General features: G+C 37.2%; 1 protein-coding gene across 1 annotated transcript; it reads right to left on the reverse strand.

The window, feature by feature from the left end:
• Positions 1-1,988: 1,988 nt before the first annotated feature.
• Positions 1,989-5,504, reverse strand: col8a1a (collagen, type VIII, alpha 1a). The gene is made up of 2 exons (XM_042002210.1): positions 5,192-5,504; positions 1,989-3,925 (listed from the first exon to the last, which is right to left on the reverse strand). Exons 1-2 carry the CDS (start codon positions 5,493-5,495, stop codon positions 1,989-1,991), a joined length of 2,241 nt encoding a protein of 746 aa, XP_041858144.1. The 5' UTR covers positions 5,496-5,504.
• Positions 5,505-17,410: the final 11,906 nt, after the last annotated feature.

Raw genomic sequence — 17,410 nt, forward strand, 5'->3', positions numbered from 1 at the left:
CCACAAATCATAACATAATCATCTTGATGACAAACATAAACATTTTATAAATAAACTCTATAATTCAATTGTTCATTTTATCACATATTTTATCAAACCCCTTCAGAAACTCAGAAAAATGTAATCAAGCAGTTTTCTCTTGATATATCAGCAGATCGGCTGTTTTTGAAGTTTAAGACAATGTTCAAGATATTTCTGTTTTTAAATAAACAACTTTTATTTAGAAAACAAAACAGACAATCATACAAACTTGAAACATTAATAAACAGATTTTTTTTTATTACAATGACAATATTAGCACCATGGTTATTCTCCTTTAAAGGTTTTCATACTTTATGTTTTCATTGTATGTTGGTGATCAGCTTAATGAGCGCTACTGAACTGTTGAATTGTTGTGACAGTCAGTAATTGCTTGAAGTCCATTAAGTGTAATACAGCAAAATGCAGCAGATAAACCACATCAAGGTTGCAGTGGAACTAGATGTACTTCTAAACAAATATCATCCCATTTATTAAGATTTTCATTCAAATGCATACATAACCTACTAAGATGAGGGTTGATGGCAGTTAAATGGTTCTCATTTGAATGGATTTTAAAGCATTAAATGAAAGGGATTAAATGGAACTGTTTATTTCAAACATGTTTTGATGTGAAATAAAATCATAATACCAGGCCAATAATTCAACAAAAAGGATGTGTGCTCTGGTAGTTGCGCTGACTGAAACACAGTTTTTGTGAAACTGTTCACATGCAAAGTGTGTGTGTATGTTGTTCCCACAACTTTACAATGAAATAGCAGGGAAGGGAATTTGGTGTGTTGTTTACTTTTTGTGTGTAAAGTTTTTAATATTGCGTATCGAGTGGTTTTCATAGTTCAGAGCAATATTGTATCTAGTTTTGAATTCTGTAGGTTTCATTTATGCACAAAAACAAAGGTTCTTTACAGCAGTACACCCACAAAACTATCTGAAAACAATAAAACATAAAATTAACATTCAGTTCTCTATCAGTCTCACTCAAAAGCCAACATCAGTTAGCAATTTATTTGCATGTTGAACCTATTTTAGTTTTGACCACCTATTTTTTGTGTTCTTCTACAGAAGAGTATAAATTAATGACGACTCAAACACCAGTCAGAGGTGTCCCTTATGTAGGATATTCATTCATGCATTTTACGATTTCACAAGTTTTCCTTTTGCTGATGTAACTTAAAGACATTTAGGTCCCTCCTATATAGTCTATGAAATCCACTGAAAGTAATTTGGATAATCTTTTCAAAACGTAGTCACTTCCTGGCTATACAACTAGAAATGTGTTTAGCTTAAAAGAACAAAACAAAACATGCACAAACTGCCCTGGCGCAAACCTTAAAATGATCTGCATTGTCATTCTCAAGAGGTAATCCTTCCTTTACATAGAGACAAAAAACTGTATTCCTATAGAGGTATGCATGCATAAATAAATTAGATTTTTCTCCCAAAATGAATAGTTTTGTTTGCATTGCTTTCACATTATTTGCTGCATGGATTAGCTGCCAATTTTGAAATTGATTAGGGACTAAATTTGACACTGTCGCAACAGTGTTATAAGAATTATACAGTTCGTTTGGTCATCTTTTACATATACTTCACATGCTCCCTTCATGTGTTTGTACATAATAACACATTGCACTCTTCAAGGGTTTTTTTTTTGTTTATTTGTTTTTGTTTTTTGTTTGTTTGTTTTACACTTTTTTTCCATGACAATACATCTGGAACCCTTTTTCTAGGTGTTTGCCGTTTGTACTTGCTTTTATATTTTGCAAGGTTTCTATAGTATAAATCTTGTTCTCTCATCTCTGCTGATGAGATCAACATTTTGCTTATTTTACATTAAATGACTGCTTAGTCTACAATAGTGTATGTTCAATTCTTATATTATACAAAAAAAGCCCCTTCTACCTTTTTAAAGAGGCTTTTTCCCACCCCTCCAAAATGTGTGTTATTTTTTACATGGGATATAACAAGTACCCAGAAAAAGAGGAATGTACATACTGTCCAGCATAAAGTCCTGAGGCTTGATCTGAGGGAAGCTGAATGTACACTGTGTCCCCAGGTTGCAGAGGCAATACTGCACTCCCTGAAGCTTGGTCTAAGAAACCCTTTTTGTATTCATCATATGTATACATCACTTGCTCATTATTTCTCATTAAAGCTACCCATACATTGGCTCCTTTGCAATGAATGTGGTAGGCAAAGTAGTAAATGCCAGGCATGTCACAGGTGAAAATTCCTGTTTGGGGATCGTAGTTTTGGCGACCATTGTACAAGAGCTTGTCAAATACAACTGGAGCGCCCACAGGTGGAAAAGGTGTTGTTACTAGAGCAGTAAATGCTGGCATTTCTAGCCCACTAGGACCCATTATTTCTGCTCCACTTCCTCCATACTTGCCCTTCTTACCATAACTTCCAGCCTTAACGCCATCTAGTCCTGGGCCCATCTCAGAGAGCACTCCAGCCATTTCAGGAGAAAAGCCAGGTACTCCAGGTGGTCCTGGTAAACCAGGAGGGCCTGGTTGACCTGGCTGTCCAGGAGATCCAGAAGGGCCCTCTTTTCCTGGGGGTCCTATGGGACCAGGTAGACCTGGACTTCCATTGCCTGCAATCCCTGGTGCACCAGGAGGACCATTATCTCCTTTAAGCCCAGGAAGACCAGGAGGCCCAATTGGTCCTGCAGCACCATCCAGTCCTGGAATTCCTTTAGGACCTTGAAGTCCCACATCACCAGGCAACCCAGCTTCTCCTTTTGGACCAGGAGTCCCTGGGGGGCCAGGCATGCCAGGTAGGCCTTTGTGCCCGTCATCTCCTTTGGGACCACTTGGTCCTTGTGGACCTCTCATTCCTGGTTCTCCACGGTCTCCAGGCAGACCATTCTTACCAGGAAGTCCAGGAGGACCAAGATCCCCCTTGACACCATCAAGTCCTTTCGGTCCCCCATCTCCACAGTCTCCTTTGGGACCAGGTGCACCTATTCTTCCTGGGGTTCCCATAGGACCTGGAGGACCCGGTGGGCCATTTGGTCCAGGGGGTCCAAGCATGCCAGGTAGTCCACCATAACCTTTATCTCCTTTAGGTCCTGGAAGTCCAGGTGGCCCACCCATACCTTTATCACCTTTTATTCCTGGGAGTCCTGGTTTACCAAATCCAGGCAGTCCTGGTTTTCCTGGCAAACCTGGTGGTCCAGGATGACCTTTTCCACCTGGCATACCTGGTTGTCCTGGCAGTCCAACTTGACCTGGCTTTCCTTGACCAGGTAGACCTGGAGGACCAGGCTGTCCTCCTTCTCCAGCTGGCCCAGGAGGCCCTGGTTCTCCAGGATGTCCTTTATCTCCTGGTGGTCCATATGGACCTGGTGCTCCAGTCAACCCTGGTTTCCCAAAACCAGGCAGTCCTCTTGGGCCAGCAGGTCCTGGGAGCCCTGGCAGTCCTTTGTGACCAGGTTGTCCTGGCAGTCCCATCCCTTTATCTCCTTTGGGTCCTGGTAATCCTGGCAGACCTGGCAGTCCCTTGTGACCAGGTTCTCCCTTGGGCCCTGGTTGGCCTGGTAATCCCTGCACTCCAGGTTTACCTATTCCTGGAAGCCCAGGTGGTCCTGGTGGGCCTTGCGGCCCTGGCTGTCCAGCTGGCCCATCTTCACCCCTAGGGCCCATTTCTCCTTGGGGCCCAGCTTCACCATTGCCTCCAGGTTTTCCTGGCAACCCTGGCAAACCTGGTTTTCCCAGTCCAGGTAGTCCTGGTGGACCTGGAGGTCCAGGTCGGCCTGAAGGACCAGGTATTCCATTCCCTGCAGGTCCAGGAGGTCCTGGAGGCCCCTCTGGTCCAGGTGGCCCAGCTGGTCCTGGTTCTCCTTGGGGAATTCCCTCTGCACCACTTGGGATTGTCTGACCTGTTAGGAATGACATAATTACATAATTACTATGTTAAAAAACAACAACAACAACAAAACAACAAGGAAAAAAAGACGGATAATTTTTTAATTATGAATTTTATATCTGGGCAAACAGTCTTGTATAGATAAACAGTACCTGGGTGTAAAAGTAAAAAAGAAAAACCAATATTTAAACTACTATGAAAGGTACAGTGCCAGTCAAAGTATGGACACACTTTCCCATTAAATCTAATGGGGAGATAATGGGAAAGTGTGTCCAAGCCACTGTAACTAACAACTTAGCAGACTATAATAAACATAAGGATTTTTTTCTGGCCTTGCCATATAGTCTACAATAATAGCCTGAGTACAGGGAATTGGGTCTCCACTTTTGGCATGGTATGGAAGCAATTACCCCATTTAGAATGTGAACAAGATCAAGGAGATAGTTGTTGATTTTAGGAGAACCAGCATTAAGATGAACACAGTTTCCACCCTGGTAAGAAAGGGGATGGTAACTGAAGATTTTAGACACAATGGTGTTCACCTGGATAACACGCCAGACTGGAGATGCAACAGTGAGGTTGTTTATAAGAAAGGAAAAACAAAGTTCACTTTTTAAGATTGCTTTGATCTTCAAAATTTGCAACAAGATGCAGATCATCTTGTATAAATCTGTGGCTGAGAGTAAAATTTTCAGAACCACTGACTCAAAGAAAATGAACGAACTGATCATGAAAGCTGGCTCTGTGCTGCTCTGGGGGCTTATTAACTGTAGAAGGAAAAGTATTACACAAGCCTCTCATTGCAGTTAACAACACTGCATACCCTGTGCTACAAACTAATGAAACAAAGGAATGTTTTCTTGATTTTATTGTGATTTTTTCTATTTGTTGCTGACTTTTACTACTTTTTAATGTTTTATTTGCACCACCTTTAATGCTTTTAATGTTTTATATAAATCACTTTGAAACATCTTGTACATGAAATGCCCTATATAAATAAACTTGCCTTGTTCTGCTTCTCTGCAATATTTACAGAGAGAGGAGCCCAATTTGGCCAACTGCAACAGCACAATGATTCTTTACAATTAATATTTGTTTTTAATTTCTTTATTTTCCTTTGGTTAGCGAAATATACTGGAACAGTTTAGGACTGATTCAGTTCAATTCAATTAACTTCAGTTAATCACAATGTTTTAATACCTTGAAGGTCTGAATTTATGTAATTTTCAAGATTTGTGGTAATTACTTATTAAAATGTTTAAAATGATTTCTTTCTTACCTTTGTCTTTGCCACCATTAAAGGTGCCCCCCTTAAGAGCATTTTCTTTGCCTTTCAACATGGGCATCTGGGGGAGTTCCTTCCTATAGTGGGGATATGGCATATAGGGCACCTCTTTGCCTAGGTACTGTTGTTGAGTAAAGCCTCCTTTGTTCATGCCCATGTGCTGAAGATGCTGCATTGGCTGCATTGGCTGGTATGGCTGAGGGTGCTGCTTGTGTCCATAGTATGCCCCACCGCTCACATATGTAAGGACTACAAGCTGTAGCAGAGCTGGGAAGATGGGGACAGGGAGGGAAGACATGGCCAAAGCCTGTATGGAAAGTAGGTAAGACAAAATATTAGGAAAGCTGCATTTGCTTTTTTATTTTGTCTTATTGTGTGCTAGCATTTAAGCAGTGCAGTAACAGAAACAATATCATTTAATTGAGCCAAGTGAGGAATTTGTATGTCCTCCCAATGCAAGTGTGAGTTCTCACTGGGTACTTCCTACCACAGTCCAAAGACTTGTGTAGGGGGTAAATGGGTGTTTCCAAATTCTCTCTAGAAGTAAGTGTGAATGATTGTTTGTCTCCCTGTGCTGGCCCTGAGATAGACTAATGACTTATCCAGCTGGGATAGTCTCTGTTCTCCCCCATGACCCTGCACTGGAAAAGGCAGGTAAAGAAAATTGATGGAGGGATGAGCCAAGTGGAGGAGTCCGTTTTCATTGTGCAGTCTGTAAGGGCCACACTTTGTCTCCCTCTGCTGGTTATTCGTTTCAACTACATAATGAACTAGTGTATAGTCTCAATTATCCAGGAAATGGGCATTTTTTGAGCTTGAACTGGATTTCTCAGAACCAAGAAAATAATTTATTCAAGCTTTCAAGGTTAAAATAAATTTTTACTGGTATAGGTTCACAGATAAAATCTTATCAAAGACAATATTTTAAAATTTATCTGAGTTATTTGCGAAAAAAAAACCCAAAACAAAACAAAACATTCAATTTCACAATTCTCAGTGCTCTCAAATATTTCAGTTTATTTACTTTTTTTTGACTGGGTATACACTTAAGCTAAACAACAACATTAAAAATAAAACACAATTAAATATGCCAAGACATGGAGGACCCTTACAGAATTCTCTGTAAACCTATTTTAAGTATTTAAGGGAAAAATAACTAATAATATTTAAATAATAATAATAATAATAGTCTTAAAATGATAAACTTTATATTAAATTGTGATGCTCAATTTCTCTAATTGTATTTTACTGAAATTGGTCAAACCCAAACTTGGAAATTTTGCATAAAATGATGTATGTGTCTGTGTGTGCAGGCAGACACAACTAATCTGGTGTTCAGCAAATAATACCATATTTCCTGACAAATGGATAAGAGGAAATTCCCACAAAAAATAAATATATTTATGTTATTGCATGATTATGTCTGCTTGAAGTATTTATATCTTGGAATTTGTAGGCCTGCTAAATAAATGGATTTTTTATTCATTTTAACTCAAATATTCAAACTTGCAAAAGTTGTCCAGAAAAGGGAGCAACACAGAACTTGCTTTTTCATGCCATTATTAGTTACTCAAGTTTTTGGCATTTAATGCATATATAAACGTCATGTATTGTAAAGTACAGAAAAGCAACTGCCTTTATTTGGACAAAGTTTGCCTCTCTTTTTCACAAAACCTTTAAAAGTTGTTCGATGTTCAGGATTTCTTTTCTCAAATTGTTTATTTGCAAAAGTGTGTCTAAACAGTTTAAGCTGATAAACGATTTGCTTTTTGTAAGCACAATAAATAGTAAAATAAATATAAAATGTTATGCAATACATACAAACATTAATAGTCACAATTTTTTCTGGGCAAGATAAATGTTGTCATGTTAACCATGGCTTTGATAATTTATTTTTACATTATCTAATTGCTTTTCCATCCCTGAAACATCATTGGCTTTTCTTTTGTAAAATTCCTTTGTTTTTATCCTTATCTATTCATTCTGCTTCTCTTGTTTGTATGTATATGTCAAAGTTAACTCAAAGCACTGTTATACAGTGTTAATTTCACCTTAACATATTCTCAAACAATGCAGTAATCTCCTTTATTCTTTCCTTAACTTTGTTTTAAAATCTGCAGACCTCATAGACTCATTCTGATGTTAAGGTTACTACTTTTTCATCCAGCAATTACAAACAGGTATCAATCTCATTAAAAAAAGTTATTGGCATTTTTCTGTACTCTTTAGCATGTCTGGCCTCTGTCGCCGTGGAAAGCAGTTAGACTTCCTTCAAAGACCGGCTCTCATTGCGGGAGACAGTGGCACAGCCATGTCAAAATCACCAGACGCCTGAGAAAAGGTGAAAGGGTTGAAAAGATCCGAATAGTCATTTATGGAGAGACCATTGAGGATGTAGTTTAGAATGTGAATTACAGCCTTAAGATAATTTGGTAATAGTATAAGATCACATCTGAATTATGTTGCAGTACAAGTGGCGCCACTAAGAATGACTGAATGAAACTAGCAGATGAGCAGCTGAAAGCTGAATTTTCTGACAGGCTCCTGTATTTAGATTTGAATATTTGACTTCTTTTGCAGTTTTGCTGAGAGTTTTCCATTGTTTTTTGTGATTTATTTTAAATCACTGGCTTCCATAAATGATTGCATTTCTCCGATTGATACCAGTGCTAACTAGGGGCATACACACCAGTGAGATAGCTTGAAGGTGTCAGAAATACTTCGCACACTTGTAAAAAGAAATATGAAGTGTTCACAAATATTTTACAATTCTCTTGTCACTCATCTGGTTCATTCAGATCATGTATATCTTTAACATAATTTAAAGTTACAGTTTTACGACGCTGTAGACACATCCCAGCTCTGTTTTGGTATGTGTGTATATGTATGCATCTGTGTGCATTTGTAAGTGTTAGAAATATTCAGACAAAACTTGCAGCTGTCGATCAATGGGTCTACACAACAAGGGTCTGGTAAGTGTCACATAGCAACACTGAAGCATTGTCGTGACAACTGCAAAGTGATGGAAACACCTCCTTTCTTAAACTTGTGGGTTTTTCTTTAACACATTGTTCTACACAAGTGTTGCCTCTCTAGTGGCTTAATTTAGGGCAACTTTAAGTCTCCAGCATAAACATTAACTTGCAATTTCCACATGTTGAAGTTGTTATCAAATTAAATAAAAACAAGGCTGGGCTATGACAAAACGACTATAAAAAAGTATATAATCATATATAATCATATTGATTAAAGTCATATTCAAACTCATATCCCTTTGAGTCCATTCAGATGACAATTAGACACATGTAAATGTGGCATAGCTGTAAGGTTTGAGTTGTGAGCTGTTTCTCACACTAATTTCTACACATTCTAATTTAAAGCAGTTTAACTTATGATAAAAAAAAGAAAGAAAGAAAGAAAGAAAGAAAAGAAAAGAAAAGAAAACAAACACACAAAGGAATAACTAAAAATAAAACAGAAAAGACAGAACTCAAAATGACATGACTAAAAACCCCAACCAAAACCCACAGGTCATGACAGACGTCATAATTCTGCGCCAGAGGAGGTGGGACACAGCAAGATCATCTGTAAACAATGAAGAAACAATATTATGACCTGATTTTGCTAGCCCTGATTGCACAAATGTGGTGCAGGTACAGAAAAAGCTTCTTATAGAGAAATATATTTTGAATGCCAAGCTAATGTACATCATGTTAATATCTCTCCTGCTGCTACTGACAAATGATTTGAAAAAGGCATTCATCTGAACAAAAATGGATTTTCTAAGGATGATCAATCAACCTATTTTTTAATTAATATGAATTTATTTTATTATTTAACCTTTATTTAAGAAAGAAGGAAATTTAAAAAATGTACCACCTCAGAACAGCTGTAACTGCAAAAAAAATGCAAATGTAGGTAGCAGCACTGTCACTCATAAACCTTGTTTCACATTGAAATCATTTAAAAAATTGCTTGAACATTGTTAATAAACCACTTACTGTTATATATACAGTCTAATAATTTGCTGTGTTTTGTATTTATCTTTCTATGCTTTCATGTTTATAGTCTGAAACTGATTAGCTCTGTGATAATTCTAGCTACTTTTTAAAAAAGTTTACCTTTCTGGAAATGTTCTCATTTCGCAATATTTTTTTCTTTCTTTTAAAATACTGCTTCTAATCTTAAGTTAAAGACATAAGGTTGCAGCCATCTTAGATTTAGCTCTGAGTTTGTGTTAGCAGTAGTCACATGCTAATGCTAGCATGCTAACATCCTCAGAATGAAAGTACTAGCTAATCGTGTGTTCTCATTGACATGCTCCTCAGATGGTCTTCTCACAACTCCAGCATGCCACACTTCTATAGGTTAGAATCTAGAAACAATTTGGAGGCTATACAAGGAAAAAGTGTTGTTTCTATAGGGGTTTCCTTTGCTCCAGAATTGTTGCTGCACCAGTACATTTGTGAGCTTAGTGATGATAAATGACTTACTCAGCTTTGACAAATGAAAGTTACAACATGGCCTTTATTGTTAATAAAATGTTTTCTATTTAGCACAACAGTGATGTGCAATGTGTGAGTTTTTACCAGATTTACAAGATTTCTGCCCTCTAACATTTAAATGCCCAGTGGTACACTGTGGTTTGCCATATGATGCATGTAATCTGTCTCAAGCACCACAAAGACATGCTGTGATGCGGGATGACCACAAAAATCTTTGGTTGTGTTGACATTAAGCATAAGTTTGCTATTGAAGCCATCTGTTTATAATTTACAAGTTAAAATTTTATATTTTTGTCAGTGATATGTCTTGAGAAGTACCAGAACAATTATAATACCACTTGTTTTCTGACTAAGGTCTACTACCCTCACTATAAGCTAATATAGTATTTGAAAGTGATGTCACATTTTATTATTTAGATGCCATAATGTACTCGCTCTGAGACAGATTTTTGTTTACCCAGATGATGAATTTAACCTTCTACACTCAAATTGTAGAATAATAGTATCTACATCTATTGAGACATCAAGATTAAAACACACCTTTACTTTTAATAATAATGATTGATAACTCTTATTCCATATGAATATGAAATAAACATTCTACTGAATTTACTTGAAAGTATTATTAGTTTTAGTTTAGTAGTAAAATTAACTTTAAAAGGTCAGTGTAAAAGATAAATGTATATACAATATTTAAAAACAATAAAAAGTACAATTGATAGTGAAAATAAAAGTCATTATTAAATATTAAAAAATTATTAAAATTCATTAAATAAGAGTACAATAGAATAAAAAGGATAATAAAATACACAGGATTTTAAGGTTTCATAGCATACTTGGGTTAAGATCTAAGCAACACTTCAAATAAATTTATATGTTTTTCTTCTTTCTCTCCATTTCTCTTCTCTATGTTTTCCCTTCTGTGTTAGATTTGTCAATAGTTAGCTAAACAAAGCAAAATCTAAATGGCAACAATTGCAATAGAGTTAACAAGTGAGTAAATCTTAGAAGATGGGGCTCCAATCCCAGCATGCAATAACGTACCACCTCATTCTCTGTTACTAAACAGCATATGTGTGGAGCTTATAAGGCTACAGATGCCATTAGTTTCTTGTCAGTTAGTCATGAACCAAAATGGGATTAAAAGATAACTAAATTTTCACTCTTTGTTTAAAATGTGACCTGACAGATTTATAGTAGAAAAACCAGTTAATCAGTGGGATTCATCCTTTGGTATTCCATCCAATGTTTATTCTTCTGTTGTAGGACAGCTGACTATTCCTTTCTTGAAGCTATAACACTTGTGCATTTAAAAAAATCTTATGTTAAAACAGGCAAGACTTGTATTTAAACCATGAAGTAACAGCAAAGGCAGACAAAAAGGCACAAAATATCCACATTTGAACATGGATTTTTCAGCATTTGCTGCCAGATTCATTTGTGGTTGGTTATACACCATTTAACTCTCACCATGTGCTGCTGAGCCCAGACAGTTTTAAAAAATAATCAAACCTTGAAGTAGTCTGCCTTAAGTCTACAGTATGTGTTTCAGTGTCCATCTGTGCGGCTTTGCATCTTTGACCACTTCCAGATGTCCATTTTCTTTTAATTTTTCATAAATAAAACTCAGTAATTTGTCCATCAGTTGTGTAATGTGAGAGGATTTGTGGGTATCACATGACCCTAAGCTTTTATTTATATACCAAGTTGCCCCTCATCCAGCGGAAACACAGGTGTTTGACACATTTCTATAAGCTGAAACCTCCAAAATCTCATTAAAGGTACAAAAGCTGAGCAACACATTGGAAAAACGTGAGCAAAATTAATGCTATCAGTGTTATAGAATGTTGTAATAAACTCAGCGTCTTTACTTATGATTTACTTCTGCATGCTGGTAGGAAGGCAGCAAGAGGAACATTAAAAACACATTCACTAAGCTGCTAGAACATTACGAAGAAATGCTTTTATTATCACTTTGCAGCTTTATATTTCAGATGATGAGATGCAACCCATAATTATTAAATAAAGCAATTGACCAAGTTAACTTTTAAAATACTTTTACAATTAAATGGATACCTTACAAACTTCTGCAGAAAAATGATATAATCTCCATTCAAAACTTTAAACACAGACACAAATGATGAAGAATGGCAGCTGCCAGATTCCTTACACATGCACATCATGCACATCCACACATACACACTAGTACACAAAAGCATGAGCCTATGCACACACAGGGACATGTCTCAGCTGATGGATGTGGCAGCCAAGTACACACATTCTTCCTCAAAAGTACTTCTCTTCCATCCACAGTGATGGAAATATTGTCACAGTCTCCTCTGGTGAAAAGACTTTTCTCATTGTCTCCATTTCTTCCTGTTTTCTTACAGAGCTGTAACTGAGCTACACCATCAGCTTTATTTCTGTCCTCTCCGTCTGTCCTCGTTGGCCCTGTTCTGCCTCTGGAAACATGCTGGTTCAGTGCCCTTAAGTCAGTTCCACAGTCCACTGGAGGTCAAAGGACAAAAAAAAAGTGTGACTTCAAACCAACACACCAACATCCCAGCAAAAAGAGACACACAACAGTCCAGAGGGGATGAGATGTGAGACTTGAGGAGTACTCTTTTGACAATACTTGCTCATGCTGTATGTTTGTGTGTGTGTGAAACACTTTTTGGAAGGGTTCAATGACATTTGTTGCAAGAAACAGGCAGCTTTTAAAAAGTTAGCTTTAAATCCCACTTAAGATGTTAGCAAACCTCTTGGCTTTCCTCTCCGCACCGCAAACCATCCACAAATTTTTACATAAGCCAACAACACACTTGCATTTAATCTTAATTGGCGCTACGCTGTGGTTTCTCAGTGAAAGGGAACAACATTTGCAGCTCCTCTCCTCCCTAAACGCAACTTTTATCACAAAGCACACCTTGTAAAATTAACACCTCCTCAAGTCACGCTGCAAACGTTTTCAGTCAAACAAACCCCATACACATACCAGAGGAACATAGCTACTCCACACACACACACACACACACACACACACACATAGACACACACACACAGCCACAGCTGTGCAGCTAAAAGACCAAAGTGTTTACTTCCCTGCTTTACCCAACCATCATTCTCGGTTTTCATAGCATTCTTTCACCCTTTTGTTCCATGCATTCCTGAAGTTTGCTGAATAATGCATACAAGGGGGTGCAATGTTGTATGAGCACACACTCCTTTTGAAAGGTTACTTGTTGTGCAGAAACCTTCTAATATATAAGGTCTCTTCTTCAGCACCTTTCACACACAAAGGTCAAAACTAAGGCCACACACTAATCCTGTACTATGATGCATCCCCTATGGAATAATAGGTATAAAGTATGTAGCCAGAACGTGAAGAAATTGTTAGTATTGCAAAAATTATGGGGGGGGGGTTAAAGATATTTATCATCCACACAGATCAAATTAAAGCAAGTCCAAAGACAACATTTTATTGCAGAATATTAATTAAAGAAAAAAAAAACAACAACACCTACGTAAGAAAATAAATTATTTTCTCATTAAATGAACCAGGAATACTCATCACTGGCTGTTGTAACCACACGGTTAAAGGATTTCTGTGGGATTTTTGTTGTAAAACACTACAAAATAGAGTAATATGCCCAAATGTCGCTTTAAACGTCACTGAAGTCTTAAAGCACTTTTCTGATGCTGCAACCTGACATTTGGAATTATTGCTGATAACCGTCTGAATAAATGTGTTGGTGTTTTTTGTATCTTTCTTGGGGAAACATCCTCTTCCAACAAACAACAAACAAACAAACAAACAAAAAAAACTAAAAAAAAAATCTCTTGTTAACCTTGTCCAGAATTAGTGCTGTCTTTTTAGCACTTTTTTTTTGTTTGTTTTTTGAAAGGTGGTTTTGCATGAAAAAACACAAAAAACACTAACACATTTATTTAGACGGTTATCAGCAACAATTCCAAACGTGAGGCTGAAGCATCAGAAAGGTGCATTAAGACTTCATGTCCTATGTTGTCTTCCATGGCACATATTTCCCAAATAAGGTCATGGAGGTTTTTCTTTTCCTTTTCTTTTTCTTTTTGTTTTATTAATAAGACCATGCAAACCCACATTCTACATGCATTACAGCAGCATTTCTGTGGAATAAAGTGTTATGGTGGACTGGCCTGTCCCCTATTGAGAATATTGAAGAAATTTAAAACAGAATGCTACAATGCGAGTCCTGTACTTTCGCACATAAAAGTTTACAATCACAAGTTCTTTTGAAAAGTATTGCCCAGAACAAAAAATTTTAAGGTAATAAGAAAAAAAGTACACATCTTGGCTCAATGCTGTCTGTACTTAAATAAATGTCAAACAAATTTCAAGGATTACTGTTTTTCATTGTTTCCCCTCACATGTATCTTTTTGCTGTGTTTATGCCACTTGCAGCCAGCGTGACACAAATATACTAACAATATTTTTTCTTTGCATTTTTTTTATCCACGTTACTAAACACATGCCTCTCTATATAAGACCTATACAGCTTGTAGTGACTCAGAAACCCCAGTAAGGATGTTTTCTAATAATAAAAAATAACCCTTAATGCACAGCTAAATAATTATAAACTTTGGATTACAATGAAAATTTATCAGTATTCAAGCTCAATAACTTCCTCAATTTGTACTTCTGGAGGCATAATCCTGTATAAGATTCAACCAAGTCATTAAAGAGTTATAAAGCTGTGACAGACAAGACACCACGCAACGTCAGAGAAAGAAACCATTATAAAGCGTATCAAACCGAAGAGACAGAGCTGCTACGGGCCAAAGGCGCTGTTTGCTCTGCAGTCTGTTCTCACCAAACTGCTGCTCTTGCCCCCATCACTTTCATCTGACAGTTTGGCTTCAACTTTCTGCACACACGCATGCACACAGAGCCTTTGAATGGATATTTGCCTTAAACAGAGTCTCTTTCTCTCACACACAGAGGGATGCATAGCTCACGCTGCAAGACATGCTGTGCAACAGCAGCTGAACATTCATTTAGCATTCTGCCACACAGTCTGCATGGTGATATGTCTACAGTTAACATTTGTGAAGCTTCTAAGATACTGTTCAATAAGGTCCAGGCTTAAGATAAACCTTTATCAGAGCTGAAGTTAGTTACACTTTAAAGTGTGAGGATTTATTTAACTGTTGTGGTGAGTGTAATAGAGATAAACTTTCACTGTCATCTGATTTGAATTTAAAACATCACTCAGATTTAAAAACTAAAATAAAGAAAATTTTAGTGATCTTATTTTAAGATGTGTTGGATAAATTATATATAGCAGAAAAACAGTTGAAAGGAAGCTCAGAAAAATCCTAATATGACTCAAGAAAACAGACATCAAAATCTGATTTATATAAAGCAGTGTTTCAGTGGGACCTTACCTTTTTGAGAGGCCGTTTATGGTGGAATAATCACTGCAGTCTCACTAGTAGGCAGACACAAACACAAAGAGGGAACCTCGGCATATGTGCACATAAGAGATGCACACCTTGTGAACACAGCTTTTATCTGCTGCAGGGTGGAGTCACCGGAGTGGGTGGGGGAGAAAGAAGGAGAAAGGAAAGGAAGGAGGAAGAGATGGAGGGATAGGGATTTGACTGAAAGTAAATACAAGCTCCCAATAAAGTTATGCCATAATTTATAGTGGCAAAACATGCTCACATACCCCGGCTAAGCACCCACAGTGGATGACAATGATAAAAAGGAATGTTTCCCTCATTAATGTTGTGATATATTGACCACTGAATGCAATAAAAAGCAGTTATTCTATAAGAGTCCAAACACACGGGAGTTGGTTGTTCTGGATCACTTGTTCTGGCACACACCTGGGAAAAAGCCTATAAAGGAGGATATACAAACACATACCTCACATTGTAAAAATCATAATTAAGCATAGGAAGAACCTACATGTAGACAGTAGTGTCTAAAAGACATTTAACAACCTAAATAGTCAGAATTTACCTACAGTATTTACACTGGGGCTAATAGTGACCACACTTGTAATAGTTCTTTTTTCCTACCTTAATTTCAAGAGCATAAGTAAATTATTCCACCATCTCATTTTTCAATAATCCCAAAATAATCTGTAACATTACTTAACATTAAATTTTTTTCTCGAAGTCACAAAGTAAAAGTGCAAGTAAAGGAACTTTGTTTTCTAACAAAAAAACAAAAGAACTTTAGTTTCTAAACATCACAACACTAATATAACCCCTTGACCTTTGTGGCTGTGTTTTGGGCCTTTGTTTGATAATTGCACACCTATAATGCAATTTGTATATCCCTGCAACCACAAGGTCTATGTAAATATTTTTGGAGTTACGATAAAGGGAACTGGTGAAGAATAAATGAAGATGGCACATAGCCCAAATGAAAAAACATTTCTGGCTTGCCTAAAATAACAAAACCAAAATTCAATTCAATTCAATTCATTTCAAAGCCTTTATTGTCATTACACACAGCAGTGCAACGGGATTACTAGGCACTTCGAAAAACATAAAACACACAGAGGCAATGACACAAGACCCAAAGAATATATTTAAAGTCATTTTTAAAAAAAACTACTAATAATAGTAAAATAAGTAAACAATAAAAATACAGCAAAAACAAACTCAGAATTAAAATGTATGTCCCTTTGGAATGATGCAGCTGTAGCTCCAACCATATATAAAATCACAGTCCAATATATGAACATTTTCTCTGCAAAGGTCTTTTAAAACTTCTTTGTAGTGAAGCAGAACCAAATTAGAGAGGATTTTAGTAGTTCCATAGTTTAGACAATTCAGGTAAGATTTCTAAAATTGCTATTTTGGCATTTGGACCATCTGTTCTCAGTGTCCCTTAATTGGGGGCCCTCAGGTGTTAACAGGTTAATTGTCCGTCACTGTTATCATGCCAGTTTGTAGGTCAAGGCACACATATGTAGTACTAAGGTGGAGAAATAGTTTGACCAGCTTGGCACAGATTCATCTGGCAACTGTCTTTACTCCATCCCACTGTTAAATGACTGTTATTATTATTATTATTATTATTATTGTTGTTGTTGTTGTTGTTGTTGTTGTTATTATTATTATTTTTTATTACTTTTTAAATTTATTATTTTAAATTGGGCTGCACGGTGGTGTGGTGGTTAGCACCGCAGCCTCACAGCAAGAAGGTCGCCGGTTCGAATCTCAGCTGGGGGGAGGTTCGAACCTTGAGGGTGGTGGCCTTTCTGTGTGGAGTTTGCATGTTCTCCCCGTGTATGCGTGGGTTCTCTCCGGGTTCTCCGGCTTCCTCCCACCGTCCAAAGACATGCATGTTAGGTTAATTGGACACTCTAAATTCTCCGTAGGAGTGAGTGTGTGTGTGAATGGTTGTTTGTCTCTATCTGTGTTGGCCCTGCGACAGACTGGTGACCTGTCCAGGGTGTACCCTGCCTCTCACCTGTTAAAATGCTGGGATAGGCTCCAGCTCACCCGCGACCCGAAATGGAATAAGCGGTCAAGATAATGGATGGATGGATGGATGGAAATTTATTCATTTATTTTCTTTTAAATCAAGCTCTTGACATTTCAAGCAGACTTGGCGGGGCCAGCTGGTGGGATAGGAGCCCCATGTGTCTGCTTAGTTTGCTTACACCTTGGGCTAGTCCTGCTTCTATAGTGCTGCTAAAATAACCTT

The sequence above is a fragment of the Melanotaenia boesemani genome, chromosome 12 (assembly GCF_017639745.1).
Source record: "Melanotaenia boesemani isolate fMelBoe1 chromosome 12, fMelBoe1.pri, whole genome shotgun sequence".
NCBI classification, from domain to species: domain Eukaryota; kingdom Metazoa; phylum Chordata; class Actinopteri; order Atheriniformes; family Melanotaeniidae; genus Melanotaenia; species Melanotaenia boesemani.

Coding starts and splice junctions, on each gene's coding strand:
- col8a1a (XM_042002210.1), bottom strand. CDS start 5,495: ATGTCTTCCCTCCCTGTCCCCATCTTCCCAGCTCTGCTACAGCTTGTA. Junction 3,926..5,191: donor TAATGGTGGCAAAGACAAAG/GTAAGAAAGAAA, acceptor CATTCCTAACAG/GTCAGACAATCCCAAGTGGT.